Consider the following 20,670-nt stretch of genomic DNA (forward strand, 5'->3'; position numbering starts at 1 on the left):
GCCTGCCTGCCTGCCCTGCCTTCACTTGGGTTTCTATTAGAGGGGAAAGTCAGGCCAATTAAATCAGGCAGCATTGAATCTCTAATTGACATAAATGAGACAGACAGACAGCTGGGAAGACTGGGGGGGGAGGGAAAGGGGAGCAGGTGCCCTGGATGAGAAAGAGATGGAAATCCAACCTAATAGTACTGCAGCTTTTCTTATTCTGTGTGTTTATATTAGCTAGCAACATCCTGAAAAGTGTCTGAGCTCCTGCTGGAGATAAATTAGTGACAGAAATACCAGTTATAACCATTATGTAGTTGATTAGGATGTTCCCAAAACCCTCCAAACAAACCCAAAGCAAAAAAAACCCAAAACAACTCAAAATGACTTTTTTATTTGTGTAGTTAAATTAAAAAAAAACTGTTTTTTTTTTTTTTTTTTTCCCATGCAGCTTGAACATATGGCCTCGCAGCCGAACAATTACAAAATAATTTTAAATCATATTTGTTTAATTTTCCACATCTGAGCATTGCTTGACTAGGTATTTCCCCCCCCTCTTTTTAACCAGGGAGTGCTCTTTTTTTCTTCCAATATTAATTTATACAGAAATAAGTTATTTAAATTCATACATTTCAGAGGAATGAGGCATAAAGGGGAGTAACTTACCAAAGTCCCCTGCACCAGCACCAGCACTGGGGATGGAACCAGAATTACCAGCCCTTCAGCGGCGGCTCCCCGGGCAGAGCGTGCTGCCTCACCCAGGGTGTTGCCCTTCTGGAAACACAAACTGTTTGGCCATTTTCTGGAAACTTGCTTCTCACTGTAAAAGCGAGCAGAGGGAACCTTGCGGGGTACAAAAGCACGGGTGAAAAAGCAGTCTCGAGTGGATGCAGGTAGCAAGGGAGGGGCCAAATTCAGCTTTGCTGTGCTGGTAAATCCTCCAGTAGCACAAAAAGCAGCAACTCCTGCAAACCAGAACAAAAACAACCTGTGTCTTAGTTTTAAAACAACGAAGATTTGCACACTGGGGTGCAAGAGCGCCAGAAGCGTTTTTCATTTATATTTCCAGGAACTTTTGAAGTCTCTTCCCAAATATTTCAACACGTTTTCCTTCACCATTTTCCCAGCTGGGATCATTTTTGCCAGTACAGACAATTCTTCTTGGTATCCATGGGAATTGCCTCCATAATTAGACGTGCACCCAGTGCACAGATCAGAGCGTTCAAACCCAGCAGCTGGAACTAGGAGGCGGGTCTGATTAAATCTGCTCTGCCACAAGGAGAAAAGCCAGCTTTAATGAAACATCAGAAGAGCTCCCTACCCCTTCTTTAAACAGAGCAGGAAAAGGGACTCCTGTTTTACTTGGTGAGTCGCTGCTCATCACGCGCTCACAACTCACTGAACAGAGAGTGAGCGAAGCAGCAAGTGACCTGGGGCCTTGAAATTGGGGATCTGCCTCATTAAAAAGGGTCTAATTGCCAGCAATGGCATTTATTAAAGTGGGCTCACAATATGCCTTCAGAGCTAAAGACTGGAAATGTTAGCAGTTGCAGCCCTCAGTTTTTCTCCTCGATGGTTTAGGACAACTCCTCCTCAGGCCAGTGAGATCAGGGTCAGCTCATACGTGTCTCGTGGAGGAACAATTTCTCATCTGGGTTTCCTGCCCTGACCAGAAGCGATCCTTTACGTTCACCCATGAAAACACGTGCGCAGCCAGCCAACAGCTCTTTTTCTTCATGGAAAGGAAATGATTTCTATTACTGCACACCCAGTCTGCGTTTAACAACCTGCTGTACAGAAACGGGAGCTGGTGAAAGAGGCAGATGGTTGGATAGAAATTATTAATCCAATACAAGCTTTTTTACCTTTACTTGCTGCTTCCACTTGGTGTCACAAACGACCGGGGGCTTCCCCGCAGGCTGAGGCACTGGGCTGACCGAGGACGGCAGGCTGCGGGTGTGCAGATGGCACAGCTGAAAAATCATGCTGTAAACCTGCATTTCTCCACCTTTTTTAAAAAGAGAGCTGGGAGTTGGGGTGGAGAAGACGTGTTAAAATTACAAGTAGTTTGGTGGGTGGGAAAAAAAGCGACTTTTAACAAATAATGATTTTCCTACCGCTTACAGCAGCAGAGGACGTGGCGGGAACGGGGGATCAAACACAACTCTAGTCTAGACATAGCTGCGATCCCTGCCTGCCGTAGGAGTTCGTGCGGCACAGGCTGAGGAGAATTTAGCATATCGTTTCCCTAATATGATTAAAACGCAGCTCCCTGTCCCGGGGTACTGACAAATCCTCAGATCTATAGGCATTCAAAACCACGTTAACCGTTTCCACCGCTGAAGAAGGAATTCACTTTGCAAACGTGGCAGCGGAGACGAGCGACGCTCCCAGATCCCAGCTAACGGAGGTTTCTTTAACTGAAGCCTGAACTCGGCCCTCCTTGTAATTCTGTAATTTGAATATCATTTTCACAAACCTTGCAAGATGCAGATGAAGGAGAGATTCCTGGCTTTGAGTCAAATGCTGCAGTAATTAAATGTTTATAAAACACTTCAAGCATGTGAAGTGCTATTCTCATAGACAAGAAACCAATAGGCTATGGCAGATTGGAGCTGGATTTTGAGGCACAGCAGCAAACACAGCTCATTTCTCCCGCTACGTCTCTCTCTTAGAGCTGCTAACAGAGGATTATGGAGAACATTACCAGGTTCCTTTTATTATAACCAGAATAAGTCAAACTAGAATTGCTTTCTTTCATATGAACATGTGTGATTCAAAAGTTTTTCCCTCTGTAATAAATATCCAAGCAGAGGGCCAGCTTGCTGTTTCTCTCCTGAAGAAACTACCCCTAGGGAAACAAGAAATTGTTGCTACTTCTGATCTCTCACATAAAACTGAAGAGGTTCCACCTGTTACAGGTTTCTAACACCATCTGCTGTTTAAAAATAAGACAGCATTTGAGCTAAGCAGCACACGAGAGTTTGTACTTGTTTTGATAAACCAGAAGTGACAGCAGCTAATCTGGAAGGTTTGTGAAACCGGCACATTTCACTATGAGCCCTGAACATATTTTGACTTGATCTTAATTATGAAGTGAATTATTTCTTTGCTAGAAGACACAGAAACCCAACAAGCTGCAGCTGAAAGCCAGGTAGATCCACACCACAAAACTGAAATCTTCATCCACAGTCACTGGACCCCATCTTTTCAGTTTAGAAGCAGATTTTGAAGCAGTGTAATTCCACTCCAAAGCCTGGCCCAAAGATCCTACTTAAGAACTTTTTCTTAGGAGAGAGCCATAGGCTCCACAGGGTGTGAGAAACTCAAAGAAAATAATTATTTCTATTAAAAATATTTACCTTTTGCTGTCTCACACTGCTGCCTGTATGACAGAATAAATACTCTAACCAAGGATTCTTTTACTGCTTCCTGATTGAAAGTGTTACAAACTTTTGTCCTGGGAAAAACAACAGAGCTGGGGAATTCATTACACACCTAAATCGAAGGACTCGCCACCGATGCTCTTAGGTTTTGTGTTAAAAAGCAAGGAGGTATTCTTAATAACAACACTTTTTCTAAAAAAATGAGTTTTCTCCAAAGGGGTCCCTATGGAGCCCAGCCATTCACCCCGAGACAATGCAGCAGTTTAGAGAAAAATCACCCAAAACCTTAAGTCTAATACCAAACAGGATGCAGCTATGCGATCCTTCTCTAGTCGTATCACGTCAGCCCATTTACAGCATCACCCTCCATATTTAACATTTATAAACCCCTCCACACACATCATTTAAAAAGTCAGTCGCTCCTTTTGTAAGCGATCAGCTTCTTACCCCAGCACTTTACATGCACTTCTTGACAAAAGAGACCTTTTACATGTCAATTTATTTTCAGACAACCATATCTGAAAGGGAGTTTCTCTCCAGAGTAGAATTAGTATTAATGGCAGGTGTTCCAGTGTAACACAAAAGGAGGAAGGCAGCAAGTTAGCTGAGCTTAAGTAGTAAGACAGCTTGATGTTTTAATAACCAGAGGCAAGAAAATGGAGTGGCAGCGGACCTCCAGCTTCCATAGCATGAATGAAGGTTTTATTCAGAGCCCCCTATGTATTTGCAAAAGAAGACCTTGAAATATTTTAAATGTTTTCTTTGCATTAAAAGAGGGATTAAATTGTTGAATATTACATGAAAGCACAGCACCCGCCCCACATACTGTCGAGCACACTCGTAGTCACTGAGTGTTTCAGAAGCCTCCCACGTTCTTGGGAAGGCAGCAGTGGCTACCACGAGGAGGTGGTGGCACCCAGGAGGCTGCCAGCTGCACAATTCACTGTCCACAAATGGCAAAAAAATGCAGGAAAAAGATTTACGTGAACTAACTTGAAGGTGGGGACTTGAAGAGTGTATTTGCATTTGCTGGATGGAAAGTTAGAAAGCAGATCGGTTGCTCGGCAAAGTTTCACCAAGAAAAAAAAAAAGACGATTGCTGAGAAAGTTACCGGCCTTCAGTTTTAAAGACAGCCTAAATAATCCCGATGGGAATATTTATCAGGTCAAAATACATTTATTTATGCTCCGGTTAATTTGACAGAGGTCAGTACCACATCATTAAGAGGAAGGCAAGACTACCTGACACAGTGGGAAGAAGGAAAACAGCCTCTCAGCTGAGTCAACCTCTTTACACCAGAAAAGTTGCTGATTTACGCCCCGAAATAGGAAAGTTCAGCCTTTCTTATTCAGAAGCTGTATTATATAATTTTCAGGCTCCTTGTCTATGCATTAACACACAATTTCCACACAGGTTAATTCCAGGTAGACTCAGCTATTCGAGGCTGGATTGCGGGATTTCTGCTCCCTTGAGGTTTTGTATAGACGTACAGGACAAAATCTCACAGGTCAAGTCGACTATTAAACACCTGAAATAACACAAGCAGTTCTTGTAAAGATTTCCTTATGTATGAAAGTTAAATACATTTTTGTCCCTTTTCAAATCAAGACAAAGGTAAGCTGTACATCCCAAGTTAAAGCTGAATGACTTCACACTCTTGTGAGAGCAGATCATTTGGTCTTCTCTGAGACACAGACGGGCTCCCCCCAACAGGCATTAGAGAACCAGCCTGCCACAGGCCCAACTTTCACCTGAAATAATGCAATTTCAGTTAAGATGACAGCAGTTGGTCCCAAGTGGATTTTGGCAAAGGTTTAACACTGTCAGGACAAAACCAGAAGGGGAACGAGGGGCCCACCCGACCCGTTACAAACACCTACAGTTCTCATACACAGAAAGATCAACAAGTCCATTTTTATTGAGCCCTAGAATTAAAAAAGTAACAGCACTTGGTTGATTTGGAACTAAAAATTAATAATTATTTTTACTTATGGAAGGATCACTCAAAACAACTTGGTTAAAAGCACCCCAGAAAGCAAGGTGTAGCCCTTCTTGTTCACTCTGTTCTCCAAAGTGAGGGAGGTCCCAGGAGCTACAGCTGCACCAAAGTTCTCTGACTGCAGACCCCCGTGAGGTGGAGGGGTTTGTCGCTCCGGGTATCGGGGTTTGATGCCCTGGAGATCGTCTCACAGCCAGGCAGAGTCTGCAGCAGCTGTGGGCTGCTCTCCCCGTGCCCACAGAGCTCCGCACCGGGCTGTCCTACACATCTTTGAGTTGTCACCAGTTGGCCTCACACCAGCACCGTTACAGGGAGGATTAAGCACAGGTTGTAATGTTTTTCCTGACTGATACTTGAAAATATTTACAGTTTCATACAAACAAGCCAGCTACCATCCAAGCAGGGCGAACGTTTGGTTTAAGACCCATCCTGATGGTCCGTACTGTTGAGAGGTTCACAGTGAGTGGTGACACCACCAACACATCCAACCCCGTCCACCGTTTCACACCCCACCCTTGAACCACAACATAGGAAACGTTCTGAGAAACTGTCGAGGTGTCTGCTACAATCCCAACAGCACCCAAAGGGACCGACCCCAGCTCCAGAAAGAAGCTCTTTATCATTATGGGATTTGTTTCAGGTACTTTGCACACCTTTTCACTGGCACGAGAGTTTCTGCACAGTTGTAGGAAACATCAGGTAGGTTCACTGGCGCCAACGCAAACATTGTGCTGGAGGAGGAAGCCAGTATTTTTAAGGAAGGCATTTTGCGTGGTGGAGTGTCCCCCTTCCCAGCTACCAGCAAAACAGTCAATCCAGCTCTGCTGGGGGTCGGTGGCAAACCCAGTGAGAAGATCCAGTGTGCACCAGCACTGGCCTCCTCCTCTCAGCGGCACTCGACACTAGGGTAGTACTTGGAATAAATATAGCAGAAAATCATGACTATTTCAGCTTCTCACTGGCTGCTCCAGGGATTAAAACAGGACCTGCCTGGATGAGGGTAGAGGAGGAGAGAGCTGTACATCTCAGAGAAATTTTTTTTACGGAATTCTCCATTTTAGAGTCAACTGGGACTAAGCAAAAGGGAAAACTGAAAGTTTCCCCCCTCGTTATACGATCAGCCAAAAATAGCAGAAATTCACATGAGAACCTTTGCTGGCTTCAGTTGCATCCTTGAGCACGTGAGCGTTTCCAGTCCCCGTAGCTCTCCTGCTCCTCCCGAGAAACATCCACCACCAAACCAGGGAGCTTCAGCAATTCCCTGCAAGTCAGAATGGGTCGGGAATTTATTTCTAGCACAGTTTGCCTCCAAGTGTTGGTTTCTATTAGCACTAAAATGTCCTGAGAGTAAGAAGTTCCCTTCCGCAGCCCGCATCCTGCCACCTTTCCTGTTGATTACTGCCTTATTCCATCACTGGTTCTAATTGCTTCCCACTGCAAAGGGAGGTATTGCACCTGAGAGAAGGTGGCAGAATATGCAGCCCTACGACAGTACTGCTGGTTTTCCCATCAGAGGGCCAGATGAAAAAGCTCTGCAGATCTCCCAAAAGGCAGGCAAGAAACGTTATCCCCGTACGACGTGGGGAAATAACCAGGGTCGCTTATTCTGCAGCTAGAAGTCAGTCGGTAGAATAACGTCAGCTGAATGACACGTTTATTGTACAATTCAGAAAGAAACCCTGAGTTACCAGCTGGAGAACAAAGTTAAATTAAAAAAAAAAAAAAAAAAGGATGGTTTGTTTCATAGATTCCTGCTGAAGGAAAGGAAAACCAAAAGTGGTAAAAGCAGTAGCCAGAGCCAGCCCAAAGCCTCAGCTTTGCTGAGGAGAAGGTTCCTTTGTCATCCCACCAACATGGGTGACAAACTCTCCAGGGAGTGATGGGGAGAAGATGAAGATGGGAGGGCAGAGGGAAGGAATGAGCCAAACCTAGCAGGTATTCTGGACAGCTGAGCATCTAAGGGAGTGTTCGGGAAACCCATGGTTTATGTTGTTCAGAGAACTGCTGGTTGGGCTGGGGGAGAGCAGGAGAGAGGAAGAAAGGGAGTCTGAAAAAACGACCTTACACTCTGAACACACACGCACAAAAAGGGGAGTGAAGTCCTTTACAAACACGAGTGCTGCTGGCTAGGAGTCTGCAGGGTTGGCTTTGGGAAGGGCATCCGAAGGTTCACGGGAGGAAAAACCCCAAAGCCTAAACCCCAAACATTACGCAGTCTTCCAGCTGCAGTGGCGTTGGAGAGGATCAATTCCAGGAAATGATGTAGCTACAACAAATACCTGGCCCTACACAGGGAAGGGTGAATCAGAGCTGCTTTTTAGTGCCACTTGACATCAGTTATACATTCTAGTTCTCATATACACAGATGGATGTCTTTAAAAATTGACAATTTACACTTCAAAAAAGTTTTACAGTGAAGTTCTCTCGGCAAAGATCAGTCCACGCAAGGAGGAGCCAGTCTTTCAGGAAGAGGAGGGCACTTGGCCTTTTGAGAACAAATCCTCAAGGGAGCTCCTGTGCGGGCATCGCCCTCCTGATCTCCCGTCCCCCGTCTTCAGTAGGTGTGCAAAGCCTGGTGTGCCCGCACCGCACCGCGCGGGCGCAGACCACCCCAACTTCACAGTGTGGTGGAAGGAAGTTTCTTCACTCGCCTCTGTGCCAGAATGGAGGATTCGATGGGCTTCAGCTGGGGGCTTGGCTTGGAGCTGTTCAGTGCAGAGTATGTGGCAGCCATCGCCCCCTTGGAGAGAAGGCACGACAAGTCGTTTAGATGTAGAAGTATTTCAGACTCACGGCTTTACAAGATGAGGGACCAGAGTAGCCAGACCCACACACAAAGCCAGGAGCATCTTTTTTCTTTAAACCTCCCTCCCGTACTGACGGGCTGTTAAAGAACCTCCCTAGGTTGTCTTGTATTGCCTCCCCTGGCCCACTCCTCTCCAACCTTCCATCCTACTTCGCCCACACCACCATCACCCCACCTGAACCGACGCTTTCCAAGGAGCCCGAGGTACGTGAGGAACCAGCTGAAGGCCCAGCCCAGACTTTGTACCTTTACAAGCTGAAGGTCCTGGTGATTCAGCTGGCTCTGGGGTAAGCTGTCCTTCTGGGTTATCCAGGGATGCTGCAGGACCTGCTTGGCTGTTAGACGCTGGTGGGGATCTACGTGAAGCATCTTTGACACCAGATCCTAAGGGCATTGTAAAGTTAGACTTTAGAAGGTTTCATACTTTAAATGCAAAAATACCATCTGTCCACCCCAAAATTAGGATTTAAATTTAGAGGCCAAGTTTAAAGTCCCCAGACATCAATCTCCTTTTGTATAAATGTGTTTCTGGTAGGCCTGGGAGGTGCAGCGCACCCAGCATGGGTCAAGCATGAGGTTGGTGTTCCATGCAAATATTCACAGCCAGAGCTAAAACAAAGCGCAGAGAGGCACGCTGCTGAGCTGCGACGGGGCGGATTTGCATGGGGTGGAAGCTACACTGCTGGTTTTCTCATCTCTCTTCTGTCCTCCCACCCCAACCTGCTTTAAATTAGCCTCACAGCAACTGGCCGGGCTTGACCCCAACCCTTTAATGTAACGCAGACCAATCTCAAACTGTACCTTGGCCATGTCAGAAATAGTGTCCCAATTGCCTCCACTGACGGAGAACTTCCCCCTGCCTATCCGGGTCAGGATCTCTTCTGGAGTGTCACTGGGACCATTTGCAAATGGAGTGCAGCTGGAGAGGGAAGAGAGAGCATTTGATTTACTGACCTGGAACCCAACCTGGAAGCGCCTCCAGGTAGCAGCGACCGACGAGGAGAAATCCAACTGCCACCACGGAGCATGTCTGGTGGTCACAGCCCCAGCTCCTGCCTGCCAGCGAGACAGAGGTGCTTACCCTGCGAGCATCGTGTACAGGAGAACTCCCAGGCTCCAGATGTCGCAGCCCTCGTCGTAGCCTTGACGTTTTAGTACCTGAGCACAACAAGCAAAAGAAAAGAAAAGTGTGTTCGGTTCTTGTCGTTGAGCTCACTTCAGCTTGTGAAGAGCAGCCTGACCTCTGTGTGCAGTCCGTAAGCAAAGCTTCCAAGGCCCTACTGAATGAAAAAGTCTTGGACTAAAGATCAGGATTTAAATCAGATTTTGGTGGCATGGAACAGAGGAACTCCTCAGGCACATCAAAACAACAAGCGAGAAGGAAGCCACGTCCCAGGGCGGTGACACTGCACACATGCTCCATGCCTGCCCGCTCTTTTTCTTTCTTCTGCACCAATAGCTGAGTGGAAAATCATCCCACCTCTTTTACCAGTTAATCAGGAAGGGAAGCAGCCTAGAAAATCACTGTGACTTTAAGGTCTCAGTACCTTAAGCAGCCCCCCTCATAAGGGCAGTACAAGTTGGAGGCCTGCACTTGAGATCCCCTATTTGTCCGTTACTACAAGTGGTATTTCTGTAATTACCTCTTCCAGGACAGAGTATGCCAGAGCAGGCTGGGGTTAGGAGCAGGGCAGAGCTACCTGTGCTGAGTGAGAGCACAGGGGAGGGACATGAGAGCTACTGAAGGGTCTCGGGTCAGTCAGGCACTTACCTCGGGTGCCACGAAGTTTGCTGTATAACAAGGAGTCATGAGAAGGCCGTTCTCAGCCCTCAGCTGCTTGGCAAAGCCAAAGTCACAAATGCGAATGCTTTCAGGGTTTCCTGACTCATCCACGTAGAGAATATTGCTGGGTTTCAAGTCCCTGTGAACCACCTGTGGAGCAAAGAAAGCGCCATTCTCACACCCCTGGAAGACAAAGGTCTGAAGCCGCATCAGAACACTCAACCCCTGCCCTGGCCCCATGTCTGGCTTGCCAAGACAGCAACACCAGCAAGAAATAACAGTCCTGACAGGCAGAGTTACTCCCTGGAGGAGAGGGAGCATAGTGCAATGTCAGACAGCTTCCCAGGAAAAGAGATGTGACCATACTCACCCCTTGGGAATGCAGATACTCCACCGTTTTACAGATCGTGTGCAGGACTGAACTGGCTTCCCTCTCCGAGAAGAATTTCTGTCTGAGGATTTTATCCAGCAGCTCCCCTCCCCTCATCAGCTCAGTCACCAGATACACGTACTTCCCGTCATCGTACACCTACCAAAGCAAATATGGAGGGGGTTAACCAAAAGGTGCTTCCCTTTGGTACTTGTACCACCAAGAAGCAGACAGAAATCAGCAACACAGAGGAGGGTCTGGGGATGCCTCCCCACCCCAGAGCGATACACGGAGCAGGGCCGCTGGGCTGCCTGTGCCAGAGCTGCGATCTGCCCCCGTAAACCAGCCCGCGCTTCCTAAACCAAACTACAGGAGACGTTGTTCAAGTCACACTCACATCTTTCAAGGTGATGATGTTTGGATGCTGCCCGTATCGCAGGAGGATTTCTATTTCCTCCGAAGGGTCTCGCTTGCTCTTGTCAATAACCTGCACGAGTACAGATAAGCATGAACCACACGGGGTGGGAAAGGGGCCAGGACAAAGCAAACAGGCTGAGTGTCTGGAGCCCTGCAGAGACCCTGTACCACAGCCGCTCCCTGTCCCCTGCTCTCTTCAGCAATAAGCTCTGGAAATCCCCTACTTGCCTCATCAATTCTGTGTCCCCAAACCCCACAGTTTCACATCTGGCTTATTTGTTAAGACCTGACACAGCCACAGCAAGCTTTGGGAAGAAAGGTGAGATATTGTCCTCCCTCTGAGAGAGGAGAACGCTGCTTCTCTGCTATTCCTAGATAAGAAAGTCTGTGCAGTGACGTGCACAGCAGAACAGAAATTGTCCATTTAGGCTCTACACAAGCAGCAAAAGCGATTTCATCCCTGGATGTTATTTTGGTCATCATGGGGATGAACAGAAATCTAACAGGGGAGTTCAGTCCAGATGGTAAATCTCAGACCTTGACTGCGTATTCCATGTTGGTTGCTTTATGAATGCAGCGTTTACACACTGAGTAGGAGCCGACGCCGATCGCCTCCTTCACCACGTAGCCGTCGCTGAACTGGACATTCTTGCCATGCAGCTGCTGCAAGAGGAGAGCGGAGAGTTCATGAGCTGGGAGAGTTCAGGAAAGGGTTTGTGCAACATGATGAGTTAACTGCAACACAGAGCGAGCTGACAGACTGCTGTCTGCTACATCCCACAGCTTCTCCTCCGGCTGGGGAGAGGGAGGAGAAGAGAACAAGGCAGATATAGGTCAGTGGGCTAAAACTCTGCATCGAGCACGGTGCATTTTGGTGGCACCTATCAACCCACAGGCATTTACACAGACCTCCTGCTAGTGTGGGTCCACCTGGGGAGAGGAAAGCAAACAGACTTGCCTTGCCCTGATGACCTTTGCACATGACAGTCAATAGAAATGAAAGAACAGGATGCAAGAATTCAAAACAAAACGTCACTGCCTCAGGCTTCCCCTTAGCTCTGCTCCAGATGGAGCAGAGGTCCCGCAGACCCGCTCTGGAGTATCAGTGCAGTTTCAAAACAGTTCCTCTGTCTCCCACTTTTTACCTGGACCACCGAGTGTAGAGGCGACTGGGCAGGTTTCACCTTGCCGTCCTCCATCAATCCGGTCGCCACGAAACTGAAGCCTCGAAAAAGCTGATGGGCCCCTGCACTGGGGGGGATGCCTGGGGAATCTGCAACAGGAGTTGAGAGACAACTTGAAGAGGAGCAGCCCTGCAGAAGCCTTCCCCTTGCTCCCCAGATGCCACAGCTCCTCTTTAGGTTGAGACCAGAGGCACAGCACGGAGCTTACCCCTAACACCCCACGGACCTACGGCTGGGCCACCTCCTCAGTGCTGCAACCGCCTGGAGCTGGCAGCACTAGCAGGAGGCAAACCTTGTCCTGCTGGCACCGGCAAACCAGTCTTAAGTTGTCCAGCATCACTTCACACAGGAAACATTGGCTTTGCGTGAATTCGTACAAACCTTTTGGTGTACGCGATGTAAATTCTGTGTCAAAATAAAAGGTGTCATCTGGCTGGCCTACTGCAGGCTTGAAGGGCGGTTTGATTTCCCTTCGGTACAGCTTCTGCAAAACAAAGGCAGCTCGAAAGTGCTCCGACAGGTCAACGCTCTCGCACGCGCTCGGAAGGGTGCAAAGGCTGGCTAGGAACGAGAGGCCAAGAAGAGATTTTGTGAAACTAGAAACAGCTCTGTGACTTAGCACTTAACTACAGCTCGGCAGTCTGAGGGAAGAATTCTTGGCCAGTGGGGTGCTTTTGAGTCAGTTTGTGGAGAAATACTACAAGTTCTACCATATATTAAATTTAAAAAAAAAAAAAGCTCTATATGCAACTTGGCCCCACTCCAAAAGCATGGGGTATTGACCTCGCCAGGCTCTTCCACCTCCTCCTGCCTCCCGCTTGCTGACATGTATCTCCCCAGGGACAGCCAGAGGAGATGCCCTCGGAGGACATTCGTATCCCAGCACTTGCACAAGTAGCTTTTTTTAATTACTTCGTGAAGCAAAAATTTGAAATAAGCTTTACTAGCACTGCTGGAGGTTCGGTCTAGCAGCTTGCTGGGTGCCTCGAAAGTATTAGATGACTGGTCTTCAAAATCCCTTACCAAGTAAGGGAAAACAGGGAAGAAACAAAATTATGGGGTAAAGTAGGGAGTTGGCCAGAAGCAATTGGGAAATGCCACCTCAGTTATCGCCCTGCTTCTCTGTACAAAACAAGGTATTTCCTTCCCAGAAATGTTTCCCCGATTCCTTCCCACTTTGTGCAAGACAATCTTTGTTGTGCCAAACCCCAGTTAAAACCTGCACCCTACTGCTGAGAGATGAGTAAATTCACATCAAGGTGAGATCACAGGCAACTCAGGTATGAAACAGCTACTCACATGACAAACAGAATGTTAGTGTCATGAAGGATTATTGGAACAGATGGAAGCAGGGATTGGTGTCTCGCCCACAGCTGGTTGAACACCACAACCGTGCTATTGCTGCAGCCAGCAGAACTGCGTTGCTGGTGCTGAGGGGTGAAGAAGTTTGTTCTCATGTTTCTGATACTCACATTCCAGTCAATGGTGGAGTAGAAAGGATGGCGCTTGATCTCTTCCGCCCCGTCCGGTCCAGAACCTGAAAGATGCAGCCGTGGAGTGTGTTGTGTTAAACCACTGACCAAGCGAAGGCTGCTACCACGTACACAGCACAGGCAGGTATTACAGGGAGCCCGGCTGTAATTAAATGAGCCCATTAACTGAGCGCAAGTGTGAACATGCTGCTGATCCACGAGGATGTGAGAGGCCCCGATACAGCATCAGGTGTACTCAGAAATCAAAAAAATGTCTTACCTAATCGGTTGGCTGGATTCCTTTTGAAAAGGGCTCGCAGAAGGCTCTGTGCTTCAGAGCTCAGGAACTGCGGCATGCCCAGCTTTGCTCTGCAGAGGAAGTTACGCCATCAGTTGCAGGTTTAAAGAAGCCAGCTCACAAGCCAACTCCAGCACCTCCACCCCCGAAAGTACAATCATCTGTTTGGCATTTACACTGCACCCTTCAAACTAACTGTTGATACAAAACCGCTTGCCAAATAATGCCATTAAGTTGCGAGAACCCCCAAATTGCAACATGCTCAGAGAAAGAGCAGAAGCTCGCCTCCTACACATCCATGAGAGACAAACTCCTCTTACTTGAGGATGAGGGTCATCGTCTCCTTACGATCCTTCCCCTGGAAGGGCAGCGAGCCGGTGAGCATTTCAAACTGGAAGGGAAAGAGAAGAAGGGAAGGTCACGTCTCAGCAAGTCTTGAGCGTTGCACTCAGCCCACTGCACCTTCATCTGGGAGCTCGCCAAAGCTAGCGAAAAGCTTGCGAGCGATCAAAAGCCTAGCTCTAAAAAAGATCACGGGCATCGTACTTTCTCAGAAGGAGCCCGGCTCGCCAGGTTTGCAGCAGGAACATGTTCAAGCCAGCGGGTTCAGCAGGAGCCCTCGGATTCAACAACCACCAGACGGTGGCACCAGATCTGCGCAGACACCGACATCCCAGCGCTGGGGCTGACACGGACGCCCCCACGCACCCCACACTGCGCACCCCAGCGCTCCCTGGGACAACAGCCTCGGGAGCTCTGCCTCCCCGAGAAACACCCGCTCCCGGCTGGACGCCTGGACAGCCGGTGCGGAGCCCTTCGGGGGGGCGCAGAGAACATCCCCAGGTCAGCACATCTGCTCGATACACAGGATCAGGGAAGGGTGTTTCAGAGCTACTGCTGGGGCAGCTGCTGAGCCAGGTCCCCAGCCACGCTAACTGGGTACATACCATTAACACCCCGTACGACCACCAGTCAGCGCTGTGGGAGTGGCCCTGGCGATTCACAACTTCTGGTGCCATATATTCCACTGTCCCACAGAAGGAGTAGGCTTTCTTCTCGTGGTCTATAGCCTCCTTACTCAAGCCAAAATCTACATAAGAGAAAAACTGTCAGCGTGCACCCACGTGCTCTGAGCAATCACATGGAGCAGAGAGGCCTAAGAAAAGCTCCATATTTCAAGAACCAACCTTGCTGGAGCATGAGGCTCTTGTGCAGTCCCTTACCTGTGAGTTTGATGTGTCCTTCTTCATCCAAGAGGATGCTACAGCGTGAATAAAAAAAAGCAAGTTGTTACTGTCTGCAGTAAGGTCTGGTGAGAACAAGCAGACTGGTCTGAGATGCTCCCACAATCAGAAGAGAAAGTCACCTGTCCCTTCCCCCAGCGTTTTAAGCTCCATCACCAAGGCACGAGTGGGCCAAAGCGCAGCTCCCTTCTCTCTACACCCTCAACTTCACACTGAACGAATGACCCACACAGGTTACACCACTTTTGATCCCCATATCCCCCAGGTAAGAATAACCAAGTCATGCAGCTGGTTTGTCTCTCTCCGCAGAGGCCCAGCCTGCTGCCTTTTCCCTCCGAAGGCTCTCAATGGCTTAAAGCTGGAGCCCGCAGACTGCCAAGGATTACTGCTCAGACATGTGGTGCACACATGCTGCCTCCACAGCGCTCCTGGCCGTAACTGCTCATCGGAGGAGCAGGAGTCTTGTCGACTGGCACTGCCACCTTCCATCTGGCTGGCCTGGGGGCATTGCTCAGCTTTGCCTTGGCGGGAGGAGGCTGCGCCGTTTGCCGACTGCAGGGCTCAGTTCTCTGCCTCAGCCCGTGCCGCACGTACTTCTCTGGTTTGAGATCCCTGTATATGATTCCCAGGCTGTGCAAATGGTCGAGCCCCAGGGCCAGCTCTGCTAGGTAGAACTTCACGTCCTCCTCGGTGAACATGACCTGCAGGAAGGGAGAGGAAGCGGACGGGCGCTGGGGTTACAGAGCTGGCAGTGGGACCACCGCCGCTGCACCCATGCAAGACCTTTCACATCCGTGTTGCTCCCTCCTACCCTTTCATACCTAAGCTTCCCAGGCTTTGCCCGCCATCTTAATGTACCAATTAAGCAGCAACACCAAAAAACCAAACCAGGTTGCTAAGCAGCAGCCAGGTTTTTAAAAAACTCTTTGTTGACATTAACCAGGTTATGTTCCCAGTTGCCTTCACCTGGCACAGCTTCTCCCATTCTCTGCCCTCGCCCCGTCCCAGCGAGGTGACACAACCAGCCAACACTGCAGCAGAACACAGTTCTCGCCTGCTTTTGTTCTTAATGTGATGCTCAGCAGAAGCTGCTGCGGAGGTGAGACCTGCCTCCTGTGCTGCTGCTTTTCTGCCAGAGGACAGGATTCCTGAGACATCCTCTCCCGTTGCTAGCGCTGGGCTAGCAGCAGGTTGGAGGCTGTTTCCCTCTCAGAGACTTTGCAAGGGTCAGTCGCTTCTCCAGGCAATTAAGCACAGATGAACTGAGAGCCTCAGCAACCCACCAAGATGCCAGAGCATACCCACCTCTTTGGAAAGCCGAGTGAAAAGGTCACCTCCTCTGAGGAAATCCAAGATCAGATACAGCTTCCCCTCCGTCTGGAATGCTGAAACACAAGCCGGAGCAGGAATCAGACCCCTCCACTGAGGGAAGGCTCCACGGTGTTACATTAATCACTTAAATCCCAACGGCTTCAGTTGTGCAGAGGCCTCGCATGGTTACTAGGCTAAACACAGGTAGGGTTAATTATTTGGGGTAAATGAGCTAGCCTGTCCGTGATGTTGAAATGGGAGCTCACCAGCAGCACTCTGGCACTGCAGAAAGCCCCATTTTAGGGGGGGTTTGTTCCCTTTCAGCCAGTGATGCCCTACTGAAAGGGCTGTTTTCCTGAGAGAGGCGCTGGTCACTCGCCTTCCTCAGAGTCAGAGCATTAATCCTGCCAAACTCGGCCTTGACTATTTAACTCTGCTTTCTCAGTTTCTCCTGATTTAATGTTTTAATCTCAAGGATTTGCTGTTTAAACCTCTTCTCCCAGTCTATGCTCTGCTCCCCATTCAATAGCTAGAGAGGGCACAGCACCAAAGACCCTTCCAGGAAAGGAGCTGTGTCAAGGGGACTGTGAAGGCTCCAGAGCAGCACACCCTGACACACGGACTGATCCAGACCTTTTCTCCATTTCAGGTATGTCCAGAAGCCTGTTAGGGACCATGAGGGTCTGTCAGCATCCTCCAAGCAGCCTGTTGCTGGATGCCCCATGCTCATCCAGGTGCCTGTAGTAGCCTCTTTCTTTATTGCACTTAAAAGCAGTCAGTGTCTGTTCAAGCCTGCAGCCCCTCTCCCAGTGTCCCAACTAGCTCCACACTCACCGTAGTGGAGTTTCACCACAAAGGGATGGTTTACGTCAGCCAGGATGTCCCTTTCTATCTTTGTCCTTACTCGATCACGCACTGTGGGAAGAGAGAGGAACAGCTCAGACAGAAAAAAGGCACACAGCACCCTGCTGTCAGCCTTGTCCCCAGCCTTAAGCCCCTTAGTACCAGGCAGCTTGAGCCAGACCTTTTCCCACATCCATCACTGCAACAAGGGTCTTATAGAGACGGAGAGAAAAGGAGGTTGTTTGGCTGAGATAAAGATTCTCCTCTTTCACCCAGGTCACCCTGGGGCCAGCAGTGGCTGCTGTGACATCTCCCCAGTGCTCTTTAAGACATGGAGCATAAGAGCATCACAGTAAAAGTCTCCTACCTTTCAGTGTCGCCTTCTTGAGCACTTTCATGGCATAGAGGTGGTTGCTGTCTGGTGGTGTTATTTTCCTCACCAAGAAAACCTGTGGCAGAAAATCACATTTGCCAAGCGCTAGACATCAGCAGTAGGAGCTGGATGCCTCCCGGGGGGGCAGACCTCACAGTAACCCTGAGAAGCAGCTGGCCACAGGACTGCTAAGATGTCCCTCAAACTCTCCATGTGAGGTTTTCAGGGAAGGGCTGTGTGTAGACTCTCACCCCTGATCTCCAGCCATTGCAGCACTCGTGCTTTTATACTGCACTTTCTCCCCCTCCAGTCTTCCACACCTCTTGCTCCTGCACTGATGCTTCAATGTACCATGAAGCCTCCTGGTGACTTGCTGGTTTGACAGCCAGATCAACTCCTCATTATTATTCAGGTGCTGCATCCTCTTTGGGTTTTTACCTCCTTCCCTTCCCTGATGTCCCATTTTACCTGGTTTTAGGCAGCTTCAAAAAGACACCACTTTTCTTTTGCATAAGCCACTGCTGCATTTGCCCAGGCAACAGCACACAGTCCTGTACAAGCCCCCACTGTTAGTGCTGGTAACTGATTGACATGAAGTTGATTTAATGTGTGAGCAGATGGTCCGTAAGAGACCTGGATTATTTACACATTGAAATAGATAAGAGTTACAGGCTACTTCCTTCCCCCTTCACAGAAGGGAAACTGGACCGTAAACAGGGGCAAACCAGTCCCCGGCACACAGCACTATTTCTGAGAAGAGAGGAACATGCCCGAGTCCTCCAAGTCCTCAATTCAGCTGACAGCTTGGCAGCCAGCTAGAGCTGCAGGAGGTCCTTCAGCCCTGCGTGACACCAGCAGTCATGAGCAGGATACTACTCCTTTCCTCCTGATCGTCTGAAAAAAGATGGGGAGCTTTGGACACACAGGCTGGCCCTTATGGGAAGGCATCGCTACAGCTGCCTTCCAGGTTAGAAACAACCATTTGCTAAGTGGGCTCATCAGTCAGATTCTCACGATCTGGTGGGAATCAGGAAAGTGGTTTTGTAGGGGACAGTGCCTTTTGTCATCAAAATCATTTATCTGGCATGACACATAGGAAGAAGTGAACTCACCTTGCCAAAAGAGCCCTGTCCCAGCACCTTCAGGAGTTCAAACTGCGAAGGATCGGCCTTCTCCGAGCCTTCCTTCACATGGTGTGTGATGTTGATTTCCTTCACAACACCTTCGCCCTGAAAAAGAGGGGACACGGCTCACTGGGAATATACTCCTGAGCAAGGGAAAGCAAGCCTTACCGGATTAAGGAACAAGGATTGTAGCTACGGACTCACAGGAACCACATCTGAGAGAACCATAAAAGTTGGTGCTTGTCACAGGTATCTCCTGGCTTCAACATCTGGAATAAATAAGTCATCGGTAGGCTCGCACCAGGCAGCCTTGTTAAATATCCTGCGCTCTCCCCAAGGGCTCCGCTCCTCACACCGCAGGTGTTGCATCTCTTTGAACTGCATTTCAGAAGAGTGCTTGAAAAGCACCTTCCTTTTTAAGGCACTGGTAGCAAAAACAGGAGTGTTTATGCCACTAAAAATCCCACAACACAAAAATACGGCACTGTTGTCAAAACACGGCCAGGGCTGGCAAAAATCAGACATGTTGGAGCCCATCTGCTCAGCAATCTGAGCAACTCTGCAACATAAGTCTTAGTGCATCTTCAGCACATACAGATGATGCTTTAACAGACTCAAGCCTTCAAGAAGATTGAGGGGAAGCCAAGGTCTCTGGCACATGTTTTGTTTAAAACACATTCTTTTATTTAAAAAAAAATAAAGAAGAAAAAGAGATTTAATCAGCAGTATCTACAATAAACTCACCAATGAAGCCAGGCCAGCACACAAGAACAGCCACAGACCCTGAGGTGAGGCTGAAACACCTCCTTCCCCCAGCAAACCTTGTCCCTACCCCTGGTGCATAAAGCCCAGAGTTCAGCTCAACAGAAACACCTCGAGCTGCTTTCTGTTTGCATCCCAAATTCAAAAAGACTTTTTATACTACCAGTCTTCCAGCTGTGCCTTTCCCTCTACTCCTCTTGATCACACCTAGCCAGTATATCTGGACTTAGGTTTCCTCTGAGCTTGCCCCATTCCAGCCCCTCTCCCAGCTGACCACGGGGAGAGCCCACAGGGCAGGTTGGACTCAACTTCCCTCTTCTACAGACACAAATCTTACTCAGGCCAGAAATCCCTTATAGCTGTACGTCCTGTAAGGGCAAGTCCAGGCTTCTTAGCACTGCGGTCCCACGTTATCCAGTGTTAGACGTGGTCTGGTTGCTATTTGGACCTGAAGGCCAGCAATTATGTTCCAAAGGGCATTAAACTCGGTTGCTCTCTGACCCTAGGGCAGATGTGGCCATCAGAGGCTGCCAAAAAGCTGGAACTACTATTTAGTTTTTCTCCTTGCAGAGCTGGGGGAAAAAAGTTATGCTTTGTTTTCTAAAACTATTCAGATACTCGGTCTGGCACCCACCTAATCAAAGCAGTTTTTAAAAACAACAGGAACTAAGTTTCAGGCCCTGCCTCTCCTCTGCACCCCAGCCCACTCCCCACCCTCCCAGCACCTTCTCGGGGAGGGTGGCCCTGCCAAGCACCCGCGGATGTGGTTGCCTACCTGCACCGAGCACCCTTCCCTTCCCGCTCTCACGCCTGGCTTTTCTCTAGATTAGGAAGTGGCTTTGTTTCCATGTTGGTAGCTTTGTTCTCTCAAGATCCTGCATTATTCAGACACTACGACCTAGCAGAGAAGCCCACGATCTCAGCGGTGCAGCATGTACAGCCCGAGCACAGGGAGAGAGCAGGCGGACAGGAGCTCCCCCCATGTTATCCTGCCTCTCGCTGGTCTTGGTGGTCACAGACAAGAAAGATCTTATAATCCCTGTCACAACAAGTTTTCATGTTCCATCTGATCTCCCAGCTTAACTCAGCCACCTTACACTTCTGGTTCCATTTGGAGGCTTAGCCCACAGCAGACAGCCGTTGGGTGGGAACAGCTTCCCACTTCTAGCCAAGAGCCTGAGCAGGAGTCAGCCAAGAGGTCTCCTCCTGCTCATCTCTCCACGTGGTTCAGCTCTCCAGTGACCCCATAGCAGGGCGAGACCTGGGGATGGGACCAGTGGAAGCTGTGGGCTCTTCCCCTTGCCCCCATTAT

At 49.0% G+C, this 20,670-nt stretch overlaps 1 protein-coding gene across 5 annotated transcripts in view; it reads right to left on the reverse strand.

Moving 5' to 3' along the window:
• Nucleotides 1-4,528: 4,528 nt before the first annotated feature.
• Nucleotides 4,529-20,670, reverse strand: part of RPS6KA1 (ribosomal protein S6 kinase A1) — a 42,922-nt gene continuing 26,780 nt past the window's right edge. For 4 of the 5 annotated variants that reach the window (XM_074894536.1, XM_074894533.1, XM_074894535.1 and 1 more), the window contains 20 exons: nt 18,585-18,701; nt 17,467-17,548; nt 17,091-17,171; nt 16,251-16,330; nt 15,540-15,646; nt 14,925-14,962; nt 14,649-14,791; nt 14,022-14,092; nt 13,684-13,772; nt 13,404-13,468; nt 12,313-12,415; nt 11,893-12,020; nt 11,285-11,410; nt 10,728-10,817; nt 10,331-10,489; nt 9,949-10,110; nt 9,259-9,335; nt 8,979-9,096; nt 8,424-8,561; nt 4,529-8,111 (listed from right to left, as the gene is read on the reverse strand). In XM_074894536.1, the coding sequence (XP_074750637.1) occupies nt 7,989-8,111; nt 8,424-8,561; nt 8,979-9,096; nt 9,259-9,335; nt 9,949-10,110; nt 10,331-10,489; nt 10,728-10,817; nt 11,285-11,410; nt 11,893-12,020; nt 12,313-12,415; nt 13,404-13,468; nt 13,684-13,772; nt 14,022-14,092; nt 14,649-14,791; nt 14,925-14,962; nt 15,540-15,646; nt 16,251-16,330; nt 17,091-17,171; nt 17,467-17,548; nt 18,585-18,701 (2,097 nt within the window). In that variant the 3' untranslated portion in view covers nt 4,529-7,988. Of the gene's footprint in view, nt 8,112-8,423; nt 8,562-8,978; nt 9,097-9,258; nt 9,336-9,948; nt 10,111-10,330; nt 10,490-10,727; nt 10,818-11,284; nt 11,411-11,892; nt 12,021-12,312; nt 12,416-13,403; nt 13,469-13,683; nt 13,773-14,021; nt 14,093-14,648; nt 14,792-14,924; nt 14,963-15,539; nt 15,647-16,250; nt 16,331-17,090; nt 17,172-17,466; nt 17,549-18,584; nt 18,702-18,800; nt 18,859-20,670 lie in introns of those variants that run through there. The other variant, XM_074894537.1, reaches the window with a different exon arrangement.

This window comes from Strix uralensis, chromosome 25 (assembly GCF_047716275.1).
Source record: "Strix uralensis isolate ZFMK-TIS-50842 chromosome 25, bStrUra1, whole genome shotgun sequence".
Taxonomy (NCBI): Eukaryota; Metazoa; Chordata; class Aves; order Strigiformes; family Strigidae; genus Strix; species Strix uralensis.